This window comes from Mirounga angustirostris, unplaced genomic scaffold (assembly GCF_029215605.1).
Source record: "Mirounga angustirostris isolate CCGP_5_RB_7025 unplaced genomic scaffold, mMirAng1.0.hap1 SCAF_10, whole genome shotgun sequence".
NCBI classification, from domain to species: Eukaryota; Metazoa; Chordata; class Mammalia; order Carnivora; family Phocidae; genus Mirounga; species Mirounga angustirostris.
Genome location: NW_026991718.1, coordinates 103,639,923 through 103,664,902, shown reverse-complemented (window position 1 = coordinate 103,664,902; position 24,980 = coordinate 103,639,923). Strand labels below are relative to the sequence as shown.

The following is a 24,980-nucleotide window of genomic DNA, read 5'->3' as shown; positions in this document are numbered from 1 at the left end:
TATGTCTTTTGTTGATAAAAGCCTTCGGATCAGTTCAGCGTCTTTGAAAGAGGGAAGCAGAGTGAGTCTTTAGTCATGAATCTGGCTTTCCTTGCACGTGGCCTTCCAGACTTTAGTAATTTTTTTCTTCTTAGTTGTGGTATCTTTACCACAGTCTTCCACTGTTTGTGACCTCTGGGGATGGGACTATTTGTCTTTGGTTCATGTCATCATGATGTTACATCTAACTTTATTCTAACTCATTTGCATTCCCCAAGTTCATAAAGAAAGCATTCTTGGTTACTCAAGAAAACAAATTCAGGAAATCACTGGATTTTCTAATAACACAATGGGAAAAAGGCAAACATTTATTTTTATTTGCAAGTGCAGTTTCTGCCAATAGTTAGTGCTCACAAAACCTTTTAAGCTACAGTAACTTTCGGTAAACTCAATGAATATTTATAAAATACCCAGTGATAAGAAAATTACAGAAAATTTCTATTACACTGTGAAAATGTTTGGAATCCAAAATCCACAATTTTCTGCAATGGTTTTTAATATTTGTTTTGGTTAAAAAAAGATTTTCTTTTTCTTTCTACTTCTACATAGTCCTGGTTAAAGTAATACAATCTGTTCCATGAACTTTTAGGACAGCCATTTTCTGGATTTAGATTTTTATTCATACATATTTATATTAATATTTTAATATTTTACATAAAACATTGATTTGTTGTGTTTTATGAAACAAAATTATAGATCCTATTCATGGTGAGACATTTCCAGTTTGGGGGAAAAACTGAAAAATCTAATCTGTAGAAGGTCATTTTATGCCTTTTTTTTCTGTTTTAGCTATAATAAATAATTAGCAACCTATTAATTACAAAAATTCTTAATTATGCTTACAGAAACCAGAGCATTTTCACAAATTTAAATCCCTATTTGTTACAGTATGTTGAAGTCATTAAGAAAAGCCTCTGGTTTTCCAGTTTGGTAACAAATGGCTTTTTTTTCTGATGCATAATTAACAGAAACTAATGATGACTATGTAGCTCTTCCAGAGTTTTTAAAGGCAAATCTATATTGGCCTACAGTTAACATGCAAATTCATCCAACAAGCAACACAAAATGTATTGTAGTAGTCATTCATTTTTATCAACATTCAAGAAGATCTAGTCAGCAGCACAACTCCCCTATGTCGGAAACACATTATAACAGGGTCACAACTGAAGTCAGAACACACCTGGTAAAATACCCCCTTCCTAATTCATCCTCTAGAGTCAGTCCTGACTTCCAGCACGATACAGGAACAATAGCAATACTGTGGTACAACGGTAAATACAGACAAGAGTTTGGTGTGCTAGCATACAGAGTTTTCAAAACAGCGACAAACAAAACCAAACATCTTGCCCTGTTCTCTCTCCTTTCCCTTAGTGAGACTGGAATTCTCAGTCTTCCTTTAACATTCAATTTGGGGAACTGAGTCCAATGATCCTATCACTGAAAATTGTTCCCTTGGCGGGAAATGTGGCCACACGGGGGTGGGGGTGAAGGTGGGGGGATGGGGGGGGAGTCGCACCCACTGGAGAGAGGGCGTGACAGGGGAAACACCCTGCTGTGCAAACATTGGTCTGCGATTAATAGCCTTGAAGGAAAATTTGAATTTTCCAAAGATTTAGGTGGCCTACTGTGGCTCCAATTTTGTTATTTTTGGTTGGATAAATGAAATGTGCACCTCCATCACCATCACTCTTAACTCTTCCTCCATCACATAAGACACTTGTTAAGATAAGAAAGATATTCTACTAAAGCTGACGGTGATTGAGAGTCATTCAGTATTCAAAGTTCCTAAAGAATCGTTGTTTCTCTGAAAGGGATAAAAAAGTAGGAAAGGCTTTGTTCAAACTCTTGCTAGTAAACAAGTATTACTTTAACTTATACTATGGCTACGTGACATCAAAGTACTATAAATTATCAAAACTATCGTACAGAAAAATTACAAATTCATTGCAAAATACATTACACTGCTACCATTAAGAAAAAAGTGCTTTTTGTTTTCCTTTCTTTTTTTTTTTTTTTTTTTTTGCCAGAAAAGTATTCTTTCAATATAGAAAATCCTATGCGTTACCCTGCATGTGGCTAGGATATGTCGTAACGGAGTTTGTACTGAGTCCTTCTGATTTGCTGGATGAAGGGTTGAAAAATATAATAATGACTTATTAAAGCCGTGTTCCAAATGACCACGCCAGCTGTCAGTGGAGAGATGCCTGTTTTAAGACACAAGAAGATGCCCTGGTCTGTTGAACCCTGCCTGTTATCACATTGTCCCACTGATCAGCTGGTTAGAGTACACAGGCCTTTTTCATGTTCCTCATGTTCTCCTGAATTAGTCTCATGTCCTCATCTAGCTCTTCCAACTATTCCACCAGTAGAATCCTCTACTCAGTGATGTCTGTATTGTCTCATGAGGGGAATGATGCAAGATGGCGGACCTGCCAGTTTCAAGAATGGATGTCCAAGGAGTTCCTGGGCTGTGGCTCTTTGGGAGGGTTCCCTCACCAGCATCAGGTCTAGGAATCCCCGGAGCACTGAAGAAACCTGTGAGAACACAAGATCCCATCCTGAGGACTAACACAGAAACCCAACCCAGTTCCCCTAAAGTGGCTTCCCAGCCACTTTCCAGTTAAGTCATTCTATCAAACAGTAGCAAATTCTAGAAAGTCAGCTTGAGAAGAAAGAAATTATGGAAGCAAAAGCAGGTACTGTCTTTATTAACATACGCTGTTTTCTTGACCTTCTTCAGTGTATGTGCTGCCGAAGTGAATGCTTCTTTACCTTCTTCATGTTTGAAATAATAGGAGTTAATGATAGAGCAATGAAACATGATGGTCGATTTGCTAAATTAAATAATAATAGGAACAATAGCATTATGAAGTGCTTACTATTTATAGGCACTGGTCACATATATCTGATGGAAATGTGGTACAAACATGGAATAGTTTTATTTTTCTAACAATTGCAACCATCTAGGCTTTTTGGACTCCCCCTTCTTGAAAACAAACAAGGTTCTGGAAGGATATCTGACACATATAGTATGTTTTCCTGTAATTTCCTTTTTGAAGTATATCTTACATACATTCAAATGCATAAATGTTAAGTGTATGTCTTACAGTAGTGTGTGTGTGTGTGTGTGTGTGTATACACCTATTTACTCTCCAGCCCCATCACAATACAGAACACTTCTACCACTCCGGGGGGCTACCTCGGGCCCCCTTCCTGATAATACTCATCTCCCTGCGAGTCACCACTCTCCTGACTTCTAGTAGCATACATTAATTTTGCCTCTTTTGTCCTTTATAGAAATGGAGTTATATACCATCAGCTCTTCTCTGCCTGGCTTCTTTTACTCAACATTGTGTCTGTGGGATTCATTCCCGAGGTGTGCGGTAAAAGTTTTAAACTTGTCATTGCTGTATAGTATTCACTGTTAAATTATACCACATATTATTTATACATTTGGAAAACAACCTTGGGTGGTGTCTAGTTTCTGACCATTAGGATTAAGGCTGCTCTTGTATGTGACTTGGAAGAACACCACGCCATTTGCATTGGGTGTGGGACTATTTTGATACCAAGCTATTTTAGCCACTTTTGATTATTTAAAAATGCAGTAAACGTCTTAATCTCCTGTTCAATTCAAGCAGTTTCCTGTTTTCCTGCAAGTTCACACAACTATAGGGGTGATTCTATTGGGACTCTTCTCTAAGCTTTAGGGATGGAGAGGGTAATTACCCCCCAAAAGGCAGCCTCGGTTCCTCCCAGTGCCAGACTGGCAGTTGTCAGACTGGTGTTTCTTTGACTCAACATCATTATTTTCTGAGCTTGACCCTACTTGGCAACACTTGGAAAACAGGTAAGACCCTACTTGTTCCCTTAACCATGCCCTTCATTGCCCTGTACGATCCAGCCCCTGCTCCCCTCCCTCACATGTCTTACCCTTTCCCCTGGCTCGCTTTGCTCAGCCACAGAAGCTTTCCATCTTGGCACAGGGCCTTTGCACCTGTGGTTCCCTTTGCCTCAGACTTTTTTCTCCCAGATCTCTGCATATCTTGCTTCTTCCTTCTATTCATATTCCAGTTCAGACAATCTGTCCCCAGAAAGGGCTTCTTTCACCTTTCAACCTAAACGAGTTCCCAACACCCCTCTCCTTCATACCCCATTGCATTACAGCGTTTGCTTTGCTCCACTCCCTGAAATTATTTTGTTCATCCATTTGTTTGTGGTTTTACCATCTGCCTCCCCAACTAGAACACAAGCTCTATGAGAGTCAGGAAATCTGAGGTCTTGTGCTGCAATATCCCCAGTAATTAGAACAGTCCCCAGTATGTCACAGGTGCTCAGCAAGGGAGTTCTCGTTCAGTGCCTGACTCTTCTAGCCAACCCTACAAAAGAGGAGCCAATTATAACCCATTTTACAGACAAACTTCAGAGATGGAGAGGCTGAGTCCCTTGACCATTGAGTGAACAGGGAGAGCAGAGATTTGAATCCATGTGATTCTAATTCCAAAGTGGATGCCCATAAACCAGGATCTACTTGTGGATACGATATGCCAGTCTTTGAAGCTACAGAGAGACTAAAATATCTAAGAATGATTTTGAACTTCAGCAACAGATGCTGCTTCTCACCTTGTGTAGGTCCTTCACTCTTGGAGGTAAACTGTCCCGAATCCTCCGCATGGCCTGGAGGGGAGGCTCATTGAAGTAGGGGGGTTCGCCATCGATCATTTCTATCACCATGATCCCGAGGGACCAGATGTCTACCTGTTAGGCACAACCCAATGGTTATCTCAGGCAAGGAGAACATTCTGAAATGTTGGATGTGTCCAGGGGACCCAACAGATACATACCCATTTATAAATTAGGGTGGTATTTGTAAACTTCCAAAACCTATAGCACAGATTTACAGCCTGAAGTGCCGAGTTACAAGTTTTTGCTAATGGTCTTCATTTGCTTTTTTATTTTAATTGTTATTTTTATTTCATTTAAATTCATTTTAATTAACATATAGTGTATTCATTTGCTTTTTAAAGACAACTTCAGTGAAGATTCTGCCATTTAGGTACACAGGAGCATCTTAACATTCTGGAGTTCGGAACTTTTTTTTTTTTTACTGCTATCTTTGGTGGTTACCTATCAGGGCAGATGATAAAAACACCCAAATTTTATGTTATGAACATAGAGAAGAAGTTGCATTTAAACCATAAAAAAAGGCATCTGACATATTCATAACAAACTGCAAAATCTACATTGCACAACACTATATATGCTGATCCTTCTATTAATTTAATTTCTTAAAATAGCTCTTCCTTCCCTACATTGGGGTTCTTTCCTTTGCATTTTATCATTTTGAAGCAGTGTGCACAAAACCCTGCCTTACAAAACCATTTTCAGGGAACGGAGAAAAGAAAAGGAAGAGACAACAAGCAATTCTTTCTGAGTGCAACATGGGAAGTCAGGATGATGAGAAGCCATAGCTGGGCTATATCAATTCCCAGTTACAACTGCTTCCCCGTTCCAGCCACATTCCACCTCTTATCAGTGAGCTGCATTCCTGTTTTAACGCTTGCTGTGATCTTCACTGAGAATTTATGCTTTTGGGACCACAGTGAGACAAACAAGTCGAGTACTCATTCAAGGGCAAGCAAAGAAGGGAAGGAGAGCCGAGTCCGCCTTCACTTATGCCGATATCCTTAGTTCACTGGTCCATGCCACCTCTTCATGCTTCTCCTCTCTTAGAATCACCTTCCGCACCATAATGTGTGGAAACGCTGTGTGCCCCGCTGGAACGAGCTCCTTACTGCCGTGTGCATAGACTTGCGTGCCTCAGGGCTTTGCTCACAGTACTCCCTCTCTAGAAGGCTTTTCCTCCACTCCTTCTGGCCCCTCATTTTCACATACCCAAACCTTATTCCTTAACAGATTATGAGCAATTGTTTCTTTTCCAAGGGAAACAGAAATTGTGCCCTATTTTAAAATACATTATAATATTCATATATAATTTTTTCTAGGGGAAAATGTTACTGCTCAGCCAAATATTACCTCTATTTTGCAGAGCTTTCTCTGACCATCTATCCTTTGAGTCATGACACCTGCTAATCTGTGCATTTCTGGTCACATTTCAAGTTGCATTGCCTTGCTTGGGGTATGCCTGCCACTGAGGGTGGGGTCAGAGTTTATGTGATTCCCCCCCACCCCCAGTGGCTGTTTAGGACCTCAATAAAGGCCTCTGGATCAATGTTGTGGCAATTTCCTCAATGGTGACCAGTCCCCTTCCTGCCACAACCTACTCTGTGACAAGTCTAGTGAGTGGGGGTCAAATACGGAGTCAAACGTCATCACCCTGATCTGTGGTCATTAACTCTCTCAGAACCACTGCATCCCTAAGCCTGTCCAGCCACCCCAAAACAATGACTGTCACCCCCTTACCTCTGTCCCATAAGGTAGCCTAGAAATCACCTCGGGCGCCATCCAGTAGGGAGTGCCAACCAGTGATTTCCTCTTGGGCACCTCTTTAGAAACTTGAGCACAGAAACCAAAGTCCGATAACTTTATCTGAAAAGGAAAGGAATACAACAAAGTTAACAGTCTAAAAATGCGAGCTTCCAGATGGAGAAATAGAGTTTCAAATTCAAAACAAAACAGTCTCATGAATAGGCCTTGGAAATACTGGTGGTTGTCAGACCTTTTTATTGGAAAGGCACGATCCATTTTAATGGAGAAACCTCCCAGGCTCCACCAGGGTTCACTTGCAAATGTGAAACCAAAAAAAACTTACAAATTATACTCCAAACAACAAATTTGTTAAAATTCAAACCCACAACCTAAGTAAATTGCTTTTTTTTTTTTTTTAAGTGGGCTCCATGCTGGGCACGGAGGGCTTGAACTCATGATCCTGAGATCTAAGACCTGAGCTGAGATCAAGAGCTGGACGCTTAACTGAGCCACCCAGGCACCCCAGTAAATTGCTATTCTTTTTTTTTTTTATTAACATATAATGTATTATTTGTTCCAAGGGCACAGGTCTGTGATTCATCAGTCTTACACAATTCACAGCACTCACCATAGCACATACCCTCCCCAATGTCCATCACCCAGCCACCCCATCCCTCCCACCCCCCCCTCCACTCCAGCAACCCTCAATTTGTTTCCTGAGATTAAGAGTCTCTTATGGTTTGTCTCCCTCTCTGGTTTCATCATGTTTCGTTTTTCCCTCCGTTCCCCTATGGTCCTCTGTCTTGTTTCTCAAATTCCTCATATCAATGAGATCATATGATAATTATCTTTCTCTGATTGACTTATTTTGCTTAGCATAATACCCTCTAGTTCTATCCATGTCGTTGCAAATGGCAAGATCTCAATTTTTTGATGGCTGCATAATATTCCATTGTATATATACCACATCTTCTTTATCCATTCATCTGTGATGGACATCTAGGCTCTTTCCATAGTTTGGCTGTTGTGGACATTGCTGCTATAAACATTGGGGTGCACGTGCCCCTTCGGATCCCTACATTTGTATCTTTGGGGTAAATACCCAGTAGTGCAATTGCTGGGTCATAGTGTAGCTCTATTTTCAGCTTTTTGAGGAACCTCCATACTGTTTTCCAGAGTAGCTGTACCAGCTTGCATTCCCACCAACAGTGTAGGAGGGTTCCCCTTTCTCTGCATCCTCGCCAACATCTGTTGTTTCCTGACTTATTAATTTTAGCCATTTTGACTGGTGTGAGGTGGTATCTCATTGAGGTTTCGATTTGGATCTCCCTGATGCCAAGTGATGTGGAGCAGTTTTTCATGTGTCTGTTGGCGGTAAATTGCTATTCTTAATGTGAGTTTTGTACATACTGTTGCTGGTTAGGTTGTTTTGCATTGAACACATTCAGATTTCCAAGTACCATGAAAGGATTAAAATGATCAACCCCATTTCTGTATTTGAATTAATGCAAGACCCTATTATATAGAATGCTAAGACATCACTTTGAAGTATTGGCTCTTCTTTTTGATTTCTTCCTTTGCTTACAAAAAACTGAACTGGCCAATGTAAACATCAGTGTAGGCAGAAATATGGGTGTAGAAACTGGGTGTTAGCACTTGGTTACTAGGGGTTTAAGGTGGCCATCCTGGGCACCTGGGTGGCTCAGTTGGTTAAGCGACTGCCTTCAGCTCAGGTCATAATCCTGGAGTCCCGGGATCAAGTCCCGCATTGGGCTCCCTGCTCAGCAGGGAGTCTGCTTCTCCCTCCGACCCTCTTCCCTCTTGTGCTCTCTATCTCTCATTCTCGTTCTCTCAAATAAATAATCTTTTTTTAAAAAAAAAAAAAAAGGTGGCCATCCTAATGACCCAATGTATATATATGTTATTTATCTTAGATGTCATCAAAGAGGGAAAAAAAAAAACCCTGAAAACCCTTGTACAGAGCTTTTAAGATTATTCTTAAGAACATACAGCACCATTAGGCTCCATGCAGGTTTATATAATCTGGAAGACCAGGATTGGGTTTATTTCTGGGGGCTGTGATTCCTGTTCATGATGACTTGGTCTGAACTTCAGAGGGCCTCACTGAAGAGGACTGCCGCCTAGAGTTGTTGGTGGTGATAGAATACGTTCAAAGAAAACGACAGTTCAGAATGGGCATTTGAAGGTAAAATTTCCACAGATTAAAGGTATGGTCTCTATGGCACAAGTTCTCCCTTAATTCTCTTCAGAACTCCCTGAACTTTTTCAACCTTTTTCTCTGGCTCTTTCTCTGCTGCTTGCACCTTAAAGACTGGGCTTCCAAGGGTTTGGGTCTTAACCCTCACCTCTTGTTTTTATATGCTCTTCCTGGATACGCTTTCTCCTCCCATGCTTAATGCAGACCTCTCTCCTCCCTTCTCAACCTATATTTCCATTGAGTCTGTGTTTCCACATGGAGTTAATTTTTATGAAAGGTATAAAGTCTGTGTCTAGATTAATTTTTTTGCATGTGGATGTCTAGTTGTTCCAGCACCATTTGTTGAAAAGACCATCTTTGCTCCATTGTATTGCCTTTGCTCTTTTGTCAAAGATCAGTTGACAGATCCGATTTATGTGGGTCTATTTCTGGGCTATTTGGTGCCACTGGCCCATCTGTCTTTCCTTTTGCCAATACCACACTGTCTCGATGACTATAGCTTTCTAGTAAGTCCTAAAGTCAGGCAGTGGTCGTCTTGTATGACTTTGTTCTTCTTTACTATGTGTTGGCTATTGTGTTGGTCTTTTCTCTCTCCACATACACTTTAGAATCAGTTTGTCAATACCCACAAAATAATTTGCTTGGATGTTGACTGGGATTGCACTGAATCTATAGATTGAGGTGGGAAGAAATGACATTTTAGGAATATTGAGTCTTCGTATCCACAAACATTGGATTTATCCACAAACATTTCCATTTATTTAGTCCTTTGATTTCATCCATCACTGTTTTGTAGTTTCCCTCATATAAATCTAGTATATGTTTTGTTAGATTTATGCCTAAATATTTTAGAGTTTAAGTGGCACTGTGTTTTTAATTTCAAATTCACTTTCATTGCTAGCATATAGCAAAATGATGGACTTTTGTCTAAAACCATATATCCTTCAACCTTGCTATAATTGTCATTAGTTTTAGTTTTTCTTGTCAATTCTTTTGAATTTTCTACATGGATGATAATGTCAGCTGTGAACAAAGACAGTTTTACTTCTTCCTGCCCAGTATGTATACCTTTTATTATTCCTTTTCTTGGATTACCACATATGCTAGTACTTCTGGTATGATGTTGAAAAGGAGAGATAAAGGGGAACATCTTTGTCTACTTCCTAGTCTTAGAGGAAAGCATATGCAGTCCTTAATTCAAAAATATGAAATTCATATTTCAAGGCCCTGGTCACTTCTCACTTCCTCCAGAATTCTTCTCAGGAGACCATATTGATCTCCCCTCTCTGAATGTGAAAGAATTTAGCCCTCATTCAATATTGAACTATATTCTGATGCTGATTTTGTCCCTCCAGCTAGAAATGACAGTCCTCAAAGGCAAAAGCTCTGCCTCCTAATTGTGAAGTCTCACTGTGTTCCTTAAAAGCTGGGAAAACAGTAGATACCAAAAAAACACATGATTGATTTTATTTTATAACGACACATACATATATGATAGCAGATCATGTGGCAGAGGACACATTGGTACTCTTTTTGAAACCATTACTGACTTACTGAAGAAAGCTGCTTCTAGAATCAAAGTTGGAACACAGATAAAATGGGGGTAATGTTTTAGAAATTATTTGTGTCTTTTTCTATCTCCTCATGATCATGATCTCCTCTCTAATCAGGCCAAGGTTAGTGGTGGTGTGGTTTGGGGAGGGAAGAGATTGGATTGTTCCAGATGGAATGCTAGAGAAAGCTGGTTTAATGGAGAGATGCTTTTCTCAATTGCTTTGGCATATCAAGAATCAAACCCAGATGAGTCAGATCATAGATTTCCCATGGGGTATAAAGAAGAGGTCATGGTAGCTGGTCCATAATCCTTGTTACCCTATTGTCAAAGGAGTCTATAATTCAGAGAAGTGAAAAGCCTATAGACCATCCCTTTTAGCCTGCAATTGTTTGCAGGAGAAGACAAAGAGCAGTCATTTGATTCAGGTCCTAACTCTTTATTATACATCACTTCCACCACCCTAAGCAGATGGCGGTGGCCTTCAGAAATACCTGAGTAGCATACAACTCCAAACAAACAAGGGAGAGGAACAGCCACATGCATCTTTGTTCAGAGGTAATATTCAAAATATTTAATAACCAGAATCATCTAGACCAATCGGATTCTAGACATGAAATTGAGCTGTGTTCTGGAGTTATCCTGGGGGCTTTACCATCTTTAATGAGGCAAGAACATCCCAGTAAAGGGCTGTTGTAATGGGGGGATACTCCAATGATTCAAAACAGTGGCTATTAACCAACAAGCATGAAAATATTACAATATTTTAACAATGGGTATAGACATACTAGTGAATGTTGGCCTCCTGGAGAGATGGCAACAGAGTGGGTGGCAGTGAACTTGAGGCAATGCTATTGGCTTCCATGGTCTCTGTCTGTTGTGCAGGGGTCCAGAAGCTCCTCCAGATCTCAATGAAGGAATGGAAAAGTGCCTGACACAAGTCTATGGTTGACATGGGGAGCCTCAGGATGGCTCTCAAGACTTGAAACAAGAGGCTGGAGTTGCAAAATGTTGCAGAGGCACCCTTCTGAAAAGCCCAGAACTGTGGGACTAGTGGTCACCACTCCTGGTAGCAGAAGAGGCCAGTTATGCCAAGGCAGGGACCAGAGAGGAACAAGAAGATGGGTCTTATATCCATCACCTTGAGTTCCCAGAAGCCACATTTGTCCCTTATTCTCTCAGACTCCTTGAGAAAGAGAGGGGTGGGAAATGAGAAGAGGGAGTGGATGGTGGCCAAATCTGAAAGATTGAGGTTCTAAATGTATCAATTAAGGCTTACAATAATGTTGTTGAACTTTAATAGATGCTTATTTAAGTAGACTGAATTTAATAGATTGAATTAAGAGTTGCTTTCTGTTTGTTTTTTTAGTTGGTAGAGCTTTGTGAAGAAGTCTAGATCAGTTTTAAGAAACAGAGAAGCTATAATTGTGTGTGCACATGTGTGTGGTTATTTCCAAAGCTCTAATGTGAGTAAATCTGTAACCCCACTATGCAGTGGAGAAAGAGCAATTTTGCCAAAACATTTTTTTTTTGCCTGTAAATTTTAAAAACCTGAATTAAGCAGGTGAATGTTATCAGCATTTTGGTATTGGCAGTTTTTAATTTCAATAACTCTCATGTAGCTTTCTTTTTCCAGACATAAAAAAGGACCCCAAACCTGCCAGACTAATAATTATCTCCCTGACAATATGTAAGCTGAGAAACAAACTCAACACAGGAAGCTAGGTCTGTTCCTCTGCTGTAGACGTGAAAGTGCTTTTACATGAATTTTTTACTCATCCAAGGACATAAAAGAGACAATTCTCTAGAAGAACATAATTGCACACAATACTCGTCTAAACAAACCTGCAAGTAGATAATGAGAACTCAAGTAATGAGTACAATAAAGCACTGTAGGCAGATCTTCAAAGCAAATCACACAGCCTCTAAGCTGAGCCTTATTTCACATAGAACTGTACAACATGGCAGATTAGGAAACACTGTCTCACTAATGCAATTAGGCTAAGAGAACTGCAGCTCGCACACTGCCAACCCCTTAAAAGGAGGTGATGCCGCTTGTTCCCCAGGGGCCAGAGGAGAAACTAGAGCTTAGAGTGTAAAGCTGCTCTTTAAAGCTGAGATCCTATTCACCTCAGTGGGTCCTGGCTAGGAATCAGGGGCTGCACAAAAACATGGGTGGAGGAGGAGAAGCGGAGGAGAGTCTATCCACAAGATAGCTATAGGTTTAAGAAAGAAGGTAAAACTCTCATTTTGTAAGCTGTATACACTCTAAAGAATTCATCCATCTGCTCCAGGTTTTTGCTAAGGCAAAAAGACAGATGCTTTTGTGCCTGGTTTCTGGGTGCTTCTTACAAAGCATGTAGCATCGGCATCCCCTGGGAACTTGGGAGAGATGCAGGCTTTTGGGTATCACCCAGTCTGGCTGGAGTCAGAATCTCTGGGAAGTGGACCCAGGAATTTTGTTTTTGGCCAAGGTCTCCATTGGTTTTCATGCTTGCCACAGTTCTTGAACTTGTTTTAAGAAGAGGAATGACCCAGGGACAAAGGAATGGGGAGAGGTACTAGAAGGGGCCAGACTGGTGAAGGTGTCTCCAGCTTCAGGACCACTTTTTCAACTGCTAAACTGAAGAGGAGAGGGAGTGCATCAGAGCAGCTAAGCTAGGTCCGCATGGAGGCCTCAGCCAGCTCCTCTGCCATTTGACAGAGTGGGACAGGGTGGGAACTTGCCCAAGACTGTACAACACTAGGAGGACAGTAGAGAGGAGGACTCAGACCCAGTCTCCTGACTTCTCAGGCTGTGCTTCCTGCAGGGAAGGGAAGAGTCATAGAATCTGGGAATATCTCAGACGTGGTGGTAAAGGAATGAATTTAAGCGAGCTGTGTAACATGCTCACGTCTCTCTTCATTTACAAAGAGCTTCTGGGAGATAATCTTTAGGTCTTCTTCTAACTGTAAAATTCTAGTTATTCAAGAGACAAAAACACTCAAATGCCTAAAGGTGCCAAAAAAAAAAAAAATCAACAAATTTAACGGGCCAGGTGGGGATAATGAAAAACTAGGGGTACATGTCCTTGGTGAAGAGACACTGACTCCTGGTTGTCAGGGCCCAGTAAAGGGGGTGTGGAACAGTCACAAGGCCCTGGTTGCCACCCATGGCCCCATAACTATCCTTTACCCTTGTTTGCAATCCTGTGAAAAAGAGGGTGCACACACATTACACTGTGCCTGGGCACTACGTTGGTTTAGCTCCCGCCCCCTCTGAGCACATCGCAAGACAAGGAATCAGTGCAAGTCATTCATTGGGGAGATACAGGAAACCCTGGTAGTGAAGTGGGCAGGGAAGGCAGCCAGTCAAGGGTTAGTCAGCAATGTGGGAACCAGAGCTTACTCCCGATGAGGAAGTCTGGGAGACTGGGTAAAGCATGTGCCAGAGAGCTCATCTATCCAAGGGCAAGAGAGCCGGGGTGTTTATACTGCAACTCCCATCACATGATCCTGGGCTGCCCCTAGTGAATGTTAACTGCCTGGAATTTCTAGCCTGCTCTGGGCTGGAAGACCAGACTGCCGTGGCTGGAGAAAGTCGCCAGGAAAAGAGATGCCAGTGGTGGCACTGGGAGGGGGAGCTAGTGAGCACTGAAGGAGGAAGTCTGGTGAAGATAGGGATATGGCACCAAGAGCATCCACTGAGGCACTGTTCACCCTTACCACGCCACCTCCATGACTGCCATGTGTGAATGCAGGCACAGGGTTGTCAGATACTTGGATTTTTGTTGTTAAGGAAGACAGGAATCTGAAATTTTCTGTGACATCTCCTGATTCTTAAATTGTGGCAATCAATTTTTAGTTAAAAAAAAAAAAAGACCATAAAAATCACTGTGTATGTCCCTTTTCAATATAGGCACTGGGCTTAATAGGTCATGGGTTTGAATTCCATTCTAGCCAATGAATTTGATAAAAGCTAAATCACTCATTGTCTAGTGGCTCCTAAGTATCATCTCTCAAATGCAAGCTTTAGGCCAAGGAAATATCATAGATGAATTTATTCAACCCTTAGTTGCATGGATGGGGGGATCACCCTCTTTGAGCTTCTACCTTGTACCCAGTTTACTTCTGATGGTTTTACAGAAATTACTTCATTTAATTCTTGCAACCACTCTGTAACATGCTATTTATTTCCCTTTCAAACTCCAAATACCACATGCCCCCTGCTTAAGATGAATTAGTGACTCATTAGATATTATTTATGTCATAGACAAATAGTGAACAATTTACTCTGATCACAATTTCCCTTCTAGTCTTTGAAGGGGCCACAAAGGATTTATCCTTTTTTTAAAATTAGGCTCCACGCCCAGCACGACCTTGAGATCGAGATCTGAGCCAAGATCAAGAGTCAGATGCTTAACCGACTGAGCTACCCAGGTACCCCAGAGATTTATCCTTAAAAAAAAAAACCTTGAGCAATTCAGTTTCTTTTAGTTTTTTATTTTGAAATAATTATAGATTGATAGGAAGTTGCAAAGAAATGTGTACCCAGTCCTCTCTAATGTTGGCATCTTATACAACTATAGTACAATATCAACACCAAGAAACTGATGTTGGTACAATCCATAGACCTTGCTCAGATTTAATCATTTGTACATGAACTCATTTATGTATGTAGTGTGTAAGTGTGTGTATATACTTTGCAATTGTATCACATTGTAGCCTTGATTAGCCACCACCACAATCAAGGTACCCAATTGCCCCTTGGGGCACTTGGGTGGCTCAGGTGGTTAAGAGTCCAACTCTCGATTTCAGCTCAGGTCATGACCTCAGGGTTGTGAGATCAAGCCCTGCGTCTGGCTTTGCACTCAGTGGGGAGTCTGCTTGAGATTCTCTCTCCTTCTGCCTCTCCCCCTGCTTTCACACGCTCTCTATCTAAAATAAATAAATAAATCTTAAAAAAGTAGTACCCAACTGTCCCATCACCATGACACCTCAAGCTACCCCTTTACAGTCACCCTGCAGTCCCTCACCCCTGCGACCACTAATCTTCTGTGCATTTCTATAATTATGTTATTTCTCAAATGTTATATACATGGAATTATGCAGGATGTATCGTTTTGAGATTGGCTTTTATCCACTCGGCACAATTTCCTTGAGGTTCATCTAAGTGTTTATATGCATCACTGGCTCATTCCTCTTTCTTTTTGTTGAGTGGTATTCCGTGGTACAAACACATCACAGTTTGTTTAACCACTCACCTTTTGAAGGACACTCAGGTAGTTTCTAGGTCTGGGCTATAATAAATGAAACTGCTACCAACATTTGTGTGCAAGTTTATGTGTGAAAATAAGTTTCCATTTTTCTGGAATATATGCCTAAGAATGCAATTGCTGGTACCATGCAATTTTTAGTTTTGAGAGGACTTGTTTTTCAGAGTGGCTATAATATTTCACATTCCCACCAGCAGTGTATGAATAAGTGGTGTTATCACTACTCTTCACTTTAGCCATTCTGATAGATGTGAAGTGATATCTGCTAGTTTCAATTTGTATTTCTCTAAGGGTTAATGATGCTGCACATCTCCCAGCAAGGAGAAAACTCAGTACAGCTTGTGTGACAGACAATATTTTCCAGAAAAAGTCAACATAATATTCCTCAGCCCATGAGCTCCTTTGATGACATGAGTCAATCCTCTTCCCACGGAGGAAGGTTTTACATTCCCTCCTCCTGAACTGGAAGGGCTATAAATACAGTGGACATGGCATTATGGAACTTTGAGTTTAGGTCATAAAATTGCTATGCACTTCCATCTTGTTTTCTTGGAACCCTCACTCTTTGAATGCAGCCTCCATGCTGAGAGGAAGGCCATGTGGAGAGGTCACATCATGGGTGTTCTGCCTGACAGCTCAGCTGAGTGTCCAGCCACCAGCCAGCACGAGTAAGTGAGGAAGACTTCTAGATACATTGTCTAACCACAAATCAGAGCAGTCCTGGCTCGCTTAGCCCAGCCAACATTCAGAGCCATGTAAGAATCCTAAAATGACTTTTGATTTAAGACCCTAAGTGTGGGAGTGATTTGTTACCATGACAATAAATAAATGAGGGTGTCTTCTCTACTATAAAACTTCATGCTCTAATAAACTGGTACAAAATAAATTAGTACAAAATTTTCTTGGAATGGCCACACTATGTCTCTGCTCTCATTCTTAAAAAAAAAAAAAAAAAAAAAAAAAAAGAAAGAAAGAAAAAAGAAAGTTTCCTTTCTCTAGAGAAACTGAAGAAGCCCACTGGAGTCAATATGGTGTATTGTTCTGAAATGTGAAAGAACATACTCTGGGCCCCATGGCCAGGAGCCACAGGATCTACTCAACATGCTGCTTGTTCCCTCTTCTGGGACATTCTCAATGCTGACAGCCATAGGACCCACTCCCTCAGTCTCTGCTGTAGCATCACCACCCTGGAGGGGCCTTCTCTGACCTCATCTTCCATCACTTTCTACCATATCCTTATTCTGCTTAAATTAATTATAGAAAACAGTGCTTATCACCACCTGTCTGGAACTGATTTTATTTGTGTATTTATCCCATCTCCACGCCCCAACTAAACTTAAAGAAAGTAGTGGTTTTACTGTGTTCATCCTTAGAACCTACAACTGTCCCTGGCACACAGTAGAAATTCAGCGAATATTTATGGAAGGAGTGAGTGCACAAACTACTAAGGCTAAAAGCACTCACCATGTGCCAGCCCCTGGGAGCTCTTTGCAGGGTACATGGAAAATCAGGAAATGTGTGAAGCATAGGTTCTGCCCTTGAGAATGACTCTGAATGATTTAATAACCTTCGGTACACTGTGGGGAGGGGGGATCTTTGAGCTGATTAAAGAACGAATTATCTTAGTCTCATGCCTGATATTGACACCTGACATATGCTTGCAGCCAGGAAGCCTTTGCCATCAATCTACAGAAATAAGGGGGGAAAGCCTGCCTTAAAACTGCCCTGCTTTTTCTTTTTCTTTTTTTTCCTGCAAGAACCAGTCCCCAGGGGCAATTTGTGGACCAGTTCAGTGCTTTGTGAATTATGTTCTGAAGTCATGGAACCCTGCCTAAGTACTCTCCTGAGTCAGGCCAGGGGAAGGTCCCAGTCCTTTTCCCACAGCTCCCCACTCTCTGGGAGATTGTGCAACATGGCTGTATATCCTTTCCCTCCCTGAACCTACATTCCCTTGCAATGTGACTCTGCATCTTTGGCTAAAGGGACATTAGCAAACAAGATAAAAGCAGAGGGTTCAAACTGTGGAAAGAGCCAAGATGCTCTTCAACAGATGAATGGATAAAGAAGATGTGGTCCATATATACAATGGAATATTACTCAGCCATCAGAAAGGATGAATACCCAACTTCTACATCAACATGGATGGGACTGGAGGAGATTATGCTAAGTGAAATAAGTCAAGCAGAGAAAGTCAATTATCATATGGTTTCACTTATTTGTGGAACATAAGGAATAGCATGGAAGACATTAGGAGAAGGAAGGGAAAAATGAAGGGGGGGCAATCAGAGGTAGAGACGAACTATGAGAGACTATGGACTCTGAGAAACAAACAGAGGGTTTTAGAGGGGAGGGGGGTGGGGGGATGGGTATTAAGGAGGGCACATACTGCATGGAGCACTGGGTTATATGAAAACAATGAATTGTGGATCACTACATCAAAAACTAATGATGTGGGGCACCTGGGTGGCTCAGTTGGTTAAGTGACTGCCTTCAGCTCAGGTCATGATCCCAGGGTCCTGGGATCGAGTCCCACATTGGGCTCCAGGCTCAGCGGGGAGCCTGCTTCTCCCTCTGACCCTCTCCCCTCTCATGCTGTTTCTCTCCTGCTCACTCTCTAATAAATAAATAAATAAATAAATAATCTTAAAAAAAAAAAAACTAATGATGTATTGTATGGTGACTAACATAACATAATAAAGTAAAATAAAAAAAAAAGATTCAAATTAAAAAAAAAGCAGAGGGTTCAAAAGTGTGCAGTGGAGCTTGCCTCTCCTGCAGCTCTGGGGAACCTTGCCACAGACACCATGGGAATAAGCCCGGGAGAGTCTGCTGGGAGATACGGGACACATGGCAAAGCACCGGGCAAATGAGTGAGGCCATCCATAGCAGGCTGACCACAAATGCAAGAGTGAGCTCGGCTGATGTCACATGGAGTGGAGATAAGCTGTTCCAGCAGAGGTCAACCCAAATGCTGACTCACAGAACTGTGAGCAAATACATGGTTGTTGTTTTAAGCCACTAAGTGTTTGTTATGCAGCAAAAGCTGACTGATGCATCCTCTCATACCCACTTAAAAAAAAATTCAGCCAGAGTAATGGAAAAAACAGGACTTAAACTATCCATTAAGAATAATTCCAAGTCTACAAGTACATATACAGGGAAAGATGGGGAGAATGGGAAATGCATTAAGGGTGATCTTTATTTTGTCCTTTATACTTTTCTGAATTTCCTGAATTTTCCACAATAGAATTGACAATTACTTTAAAACAAAAGAAGAAAAGGCAAAGTGTTGGGGCAGTTTCTTCTAGCTGCCCTCTGATGGTTCCTGGGCAATTCTGCTGTGATGTGAACATTTTCCACATGGCTGAGGTTGCTGGGTTGTAAAAGACAGGTGTTTCAATGGGACAGCTGGCTCCCTGCATGTCAGCACCATTACCTCTGGTGGGAGTTTCAGGGAGGTTAAAAGGGCCTAGATGTTAAAAAAATCTATGCTTCAAAACTCTTCCATCTAACTAAGACTGTCTTGAAATGCCAACTCATTCTTTCCTTGGCTACTGTAGTCTATATTCTTTTGTAACCTGGTGTGGCTGATGAGTTTCAGCAGAATCCCTTGAGCTGGCTGTGGACATGGGAAATGCAGCAATCTGGGCCTGGGTATAAGCTAGTGTGATGAATATCTTTTGTTTGCCTTTCCAGATCTATTCTCTTCCTCTCTGAGCCCTGGGACACCAACCTGTGTTGACTGCACTGATGGCTTCTGATTGGGTTCAGCCAATGGGGAGAACCAATAGGAGACTAGAAGGAAAGAATGGAGTGAGGCTTGGATATTGATTCTCCCAGCTCCCATCCTGCAGCTTCACTGTGGTCTGTCTTCCACTGAAGATCAGAGTCCTGCCAGGCATCCCTCTTCAGACAATAATCTCCATTTTCAGATTCCAGTAGCCAGTTCCCTGCCTCCCTTCCACTGACATGGGGCAGTAAGAGTGGCACTCCATTCTAGAATGCCACAGGAATCTTCATGTGCTCTTATGACTTGTCTACATCTGCCCACACCTTTATTAAACTCTCCTCAAGCTGTCCACTGGAGTTTGTCTTCTCTTTCCTGCAGGAACTCTGAGAGATACTGCAGACATGCACAACTCCACAGACAGGGTGGACAAAACCCCAGAAAAGTCATCTCTTCTCCTCCAACAAAAATAAGAACATGGAAGAAAAAGGAAAGAAATTTCCATAGTTTCTATTACTTCCTACACTTGTTGTTAAAGTGGAAAGTCATCCATCAAATTCAGATCACCAGATAATCCTGACAAATAGGATGACACAGAAGATGGTAATTTCCCTTTTGGTAAGCTTTCTGGGAAGGACAGTGGGTGACTTGTGACCAAGGAGACTTAGAATTATGAGAAAGGGTTCTTAAATGGAGGATTATGCCCATGACAAACAAAGTGGCAAGATAAACCATGGAGAGGCCAAACATGAAATCTTACCCGGCCATCACTTGTCAGGAGGATGGAGTCACTCTTTATGTCCCTGTGAATCACTCCTTGATTGTGAAGGTAGGAGAGAGCTCTTAGAACCGACAGACAAACAGTAGCTATCTGTTCTTCATTCATTCTGGAAAAGAAATAACATTTAAGGAGCAAAGACAGGTTAAGAACATCTTTGAAATGATCAAAAGAGGCAGCTCCCTTGGGGTCTAGTGAACAGTCCATGCTCTCCAGCCCATGTCTGGAAAATCTATAGGAAAGGACAAAGAAGTCTTGGGATATGAGTCCTAGATCCTAAGGGTTGGCACTGAGGATGACAGGGGCCCAATATAAAGCCAAAGCAAAGAGACCCCTATTTGCTGACTTTTGGGTCATTAATGCAAATGCACTTCCTTAGAATCTCGTGGGTAATTCCTTAGGTATTGATAAACCTCCAGGTTCCTACAGAGAGACGGCACTGAATAGAGCCAAGGTTCCAAGTATGCCTGATAGGTGACCTTGAGCAAGCCCTTTTAACTTCCTCAGGTTTCTTTTTTCCTCATCTTGGAAATGGGGACATCCACAATTCTCTTTAAGGCTGGACTTGGACAACACGGTCTTTGGATGTCTAAGATCCCCCAGGATTAGCCCTGCCTCCAGGAGCTGGAGATTCCTGCTGCTCTAGGTCCTTCCATCAAGAAGGAAACTGGACTTAGTTACTAATAACTAAGTGTAATTGGATGATTCTTGAACAAACTGACTATAGGAATGAGAAAGGCAAGCATAGCTTTGGATATATACTCCCACATTTCGTGGCTGCACCCTTCTGAAGAAGGGTTCTGGCTTCAGAGGAGACCGAGGTCAAGTGACCTGCCCAAGGTTACCCAGCTAAGAAAGTGACCAGATCATGATTACAACCCCACCTCTTTTTGAGTTCAGCCCCATGCTTTTCCAATGCCCCCATTGTATCACATTGCCATGGCAACTCATATGAATGGCTTTTCAGCCATGAAGAACCTTGGTGGGAAGAATTACTTGGCCATCAGTGCCCTTACAACAACCCACAGAGGCCTAACTCATCTGGGTATAAAATTTACTCCCTCTCACAGAGACAGTGTGAAACTCAAGCCAGACAGCGAATGTGAAAGAACTCTTAAAAGTCATGCCAACAGAGGAGACTGTCAGGAGAGACAGAGGGTGTAACTGACCAGAGCCCAAATTCAAGGACAGCCTTGGAAAAATCACCCCGGAGAACTCTTAGCTCAGCAGGACAAGGAAATGGATGGCCCAGAATCTGTATCAGTCTTGTTGATGCCAGCAAACCATGTCTGAGTAAAATTAGGACTCAAAGTAAAATCCAGGGAGGTGGCCAATTAGGAGAAAGTCGAGGGTATAAAGTGGATGGGTATCCCTTCTCTTCGAAGAGGCTTATTCCAGCAATGCCTTGGTCTCCTACTAAGGCAGGCAAGAAGAAAATGTTCTTGTCTGAGAGTGGAAATCTACAACTTCTGTGTTCTTAGTTTTGTGTGAGTGGGTTTTGTGTGAATGGGCTGGTCATTGTGCTGGATTGTGAAAACAATGGATGACAACTTCACATCTGCCCACAGCAGAGCCCTTGGAGGTTTAGAGCATCATCAGCAGGGATAAGCTCAAATATACCTTAAAAATAACTCAGGAGCAACAATCACCTGCTTTAATAAAATTCATTTTTCTAGGATTCCATGAGATTCCAGTTATTTGAAGCAGACATAAAGATTATTTACAGGTCAACAACAACAAAAGTTAATGGAATCTGAGCCCCCATCACTGACTGAAAAATCACCTTTAACTGGCCTATGTGACAAATACTACTGATTCTGAATTTAGTGGCTCTGAAATGTATAGGACCCACTGTAGAAAGACTGTGCTTTCCTACTTCTGCAGGGAGGAAGCCTGAATTGGGATAAAGATGCCTCAGTTCTAGAATCAAATCCAAATTCAAATCCTGGCTCTGTTTTGTAGAGGTGTGTCAAGGTTACATGACTTAATGTTTGAAGTGCTTGACACTTTCCTTTGCCTTCTAGAACTCTCTGTTTCTGGAAATCAGTAGGATGTAATTTAATAAGATGTTAGGTAGGGCTAAAAGTTTGGTATCCATAGGAAAAGCTGAGCACCTGGCTACCTTATGGTCAGTCTGGGTAGAGCTTGAGATTCTGCATTTCTAACAAGCTTCTAGGTGATGTTGATGCTGCTATTCCCCAGAACACACTTTGAGTAGCAAGGAGTTATTTTATTAATCAATCAATCATTCAGTAAAGCATTTATTGAATATCTACTATAGGAAACTCTCAGAATGATTCAAGAATTAAAATTTAAATTTAAGATTCAAAGGATTTCAAGTTCTAAATATTCAGTGTTCCTTGACATACAATTTCTCTCCAATCTGCGGAGCTCTCTGCCTTCAACAGGAAATTATTGACAAAACTGGATGGAGAGGATTAGAGAACACAGTGGATTCCAGAGAGGCTAGCTCTTAAGTGGATCCCACTGACACACAATAAAAACTAAAAAACAAAACAAAACAAAACCTTGACAAAGAGAGAGCTCCAGAGAGACATGTGTAGCTATCTGAAGCTCTCCAGGGCAGGAAAAAAAAAAAATCCTCTCCTCTGGATATATTTTTATTAATGGTTTTAGATGTAAGTCACCTTTGTCATAAGCTTAGGTTTCTTCAGTATATTTGTCTCTGTAAGTTAAGATGATCTTATGTGTTGTGTGGGGGGGTGTCCTATGGTTATACCAACAGGAATCTGCCATCTGAAATGTTGGTGATAAATGTTCAGTGTCTTCCCTTATGTTCTTTTGTTTTTAGATAGTCTACTGAGACTGAGAGCTGTAGGGGGTTAGGATTGAAACATCGCCCGATTTTAGGGAGAAACAGCAGGATATTCTATCCCTCACAGTGTTCCTCAATACCTTCTTGCTACCTTGCTTTCCCCTTATTGTTCACTTGGATTCACTTATGATTTAGGCACCATTTCAGTGATATCAGCTAACATGTAGTGCCTCTCCTTCTTGACAATCATCTCTTAGCCCTTTGGAGTTTTATTTACTACCAAGAGCAAACTTAAAGTTTCCCAAAGGTAACATGGTTTTTTTTTAAAAAAATGTCTGTTCCTTAGAACCTTGCTTCTCTAAGGTGGTCTATGAACCAGGAACATTGGTGTTATCTGGGAGCGTGTTAGAATAGAATATCATGGGCGCCTGGGTGGCTCAGATGGTTGAGCATCTGCCTTCGGCTCAGGTCATGATCCCAGGGTCCTGGGATTGAGTCCCACATTGGGCTCCCTTCTCCTTGGGAGCCTGCTTCTCCCTCTGCCTCTCTCTCTGTCTCTCATGAATAAATAAATAAAATCTTTTTTTTAAAAAAAGAATAGAATATCATGCCCCTTCCTATTGAATCAGGTTCTGCATTTTACTAAGACCCACAGGTAATTTGTATGCATATTAAAATATGAAGAACACTGTCTTAGCACATACTTTGTCTCCCTTCAATGTCTTTTTCCTCCCACTTGCCTTCTTAGTAAACTCCTATGCATCTCTCAAAACTCATCTTGGTTATCACTTTATTTATTTATTTATTTATTTATTTATTTTATTCTTATGTTAATCCCCATACATCATTAGTTTTAGATGAAGTGTTCCATGATTCATTGTTTGTGCACAACACCCAGTGCTCCATGCAGAGTGTGCCCTCCTCAATACCCACCACCAGGCTAACCCATCCTCCCACCCCCCTCCCCTCTAGAACCCTCAGTTTGTTTTTCAGAGTCCATTGTCTCTCATGGTTCGTCTACCCCTTTATATTGGAAATCTTTCTTTATTTTCCCTGTTAGAGATACTCAGGTATTCTTCTTTGCTGCTTCTGTATCTCCTTCTACTTCTGCACAGGTATTATATTTATTTCTAACCTGTGACATCCTTGAGGGAATATATTTCAGACTTTAATTGTTTGTATCTTTTGTGTCCCCGGCACTCAGGAAAGAGCCTGGCACATAAAAGGTGATCAATAAACAATTAAATGACCAAAACTGACACATCAGGGAAGCAAGAAGCAGAGGTAATAATAATTAACCACTGTTACCTGCAAGACTATTTAAAAACAGAATTGAAGAATTTCAATTACGTAGGTTTCTTATTATAACATAAAACTCTGACTCATCTTCCATCTGTGTCTTCCTCACCTACCTACTCTTGGTGGTATTACCACAGTGCAATAGCATGGCGACTCAGAATAAAATTCAGATTTAGAAAAATACATAGGAATGGGAAATCCTATTGTTTGGCACCAAAAGTCCATTGTCATCAGCTTGCTGACTTAAAATCATTAGGTATTAATGAATTTCTGGAGGACAAGGAGAATGTTAACTGAATGAATGAATGAATTATACATACATGATATTACAACAGGCAGTTAGGGAATATGAAGTCATAGTCCCTGACTTCAAAGGGCTTACAATTTATAAAGAGGTCATAAAAACAGTCATTGAGGCCTTACCCTGGAGAAGAAATAATAAGCACTTGGAATTATTTGTCTGGATAGTGAAGAGACATACCTGGTATGAGTGACAATGTCCGTCAAGGCACCGCCTTCTAGAAATTCCATGACCACCCAGAGCTCATCGCCGACAAGGTAGCTGTTGTACATGTCAACCACGTTGTCATGGTGGTAATCCCGCATTATCACAACCTGGGCAAATGGAAAGATGCTTTTTTTTTTTTAAATTTATTTATTTTTTATTCTTATGTTAATCCCCATACATTACATCATTAGTTTTAGATGGGAAAGATGCTTTTTGACCTGTGATGGTGAAATCTGGCTTTCTGCTCTCTTATGGCCCCAACTGTGCTGTGAGCAGAATTGATTAAGAAATATTGATTTTGGGGCACCTGGGTGGCTCAGTTGGTTAAGCGACTGCCTTTGGCTCAGGTCATGATCCTGGAGTCCCGGGATCGAGTCCAGCATCGGGCTCCCTGCTCAG

The 24,980-nt window shown here is 41.3% G+C and overlaps 1 protein-coding gene across 1 annotated transcript in view; it reads right to left on the bottom strand.

Moving 5' to 3' along the window:
• Window positions 1–2,049: 2,049 nt before the first annotated feature.
• Window positions 2,050–24,980, bottom strand: part of PAK5 (p21 (RAC1) activated kinase 5) — a 296,814-nt gene continuing 273,883 nt past the window's right edge. The window contains exons 6-10 of the mRNA XM_045885402.1: window positions 24,555–24,688; window positions 19,981–20,107; window positions 6,463–6,588; window positions 4,663–4,797; window positions 2,050–2,574 (exon numbers count right to left, since the gene is read on the bottom strand). Of these exons, the coding sequence (XP_045741358.1) occupies window positions 2,419–2,574; window positions 4,663–4,797; window positions 6,463–6,588; window positions 19,981–20,107; window positions 24,555–24,688 (678 nt within the window). The 3' untranslated portion in view covers window positions 2,050–2,418. The remainder of the gene's footprint in view (window positions 2,575–4,662; window positions 4,798–6,462; window positions 6,589–19,980; window positions 20,108–24,554; window positions 24,689–24,980) is intronic.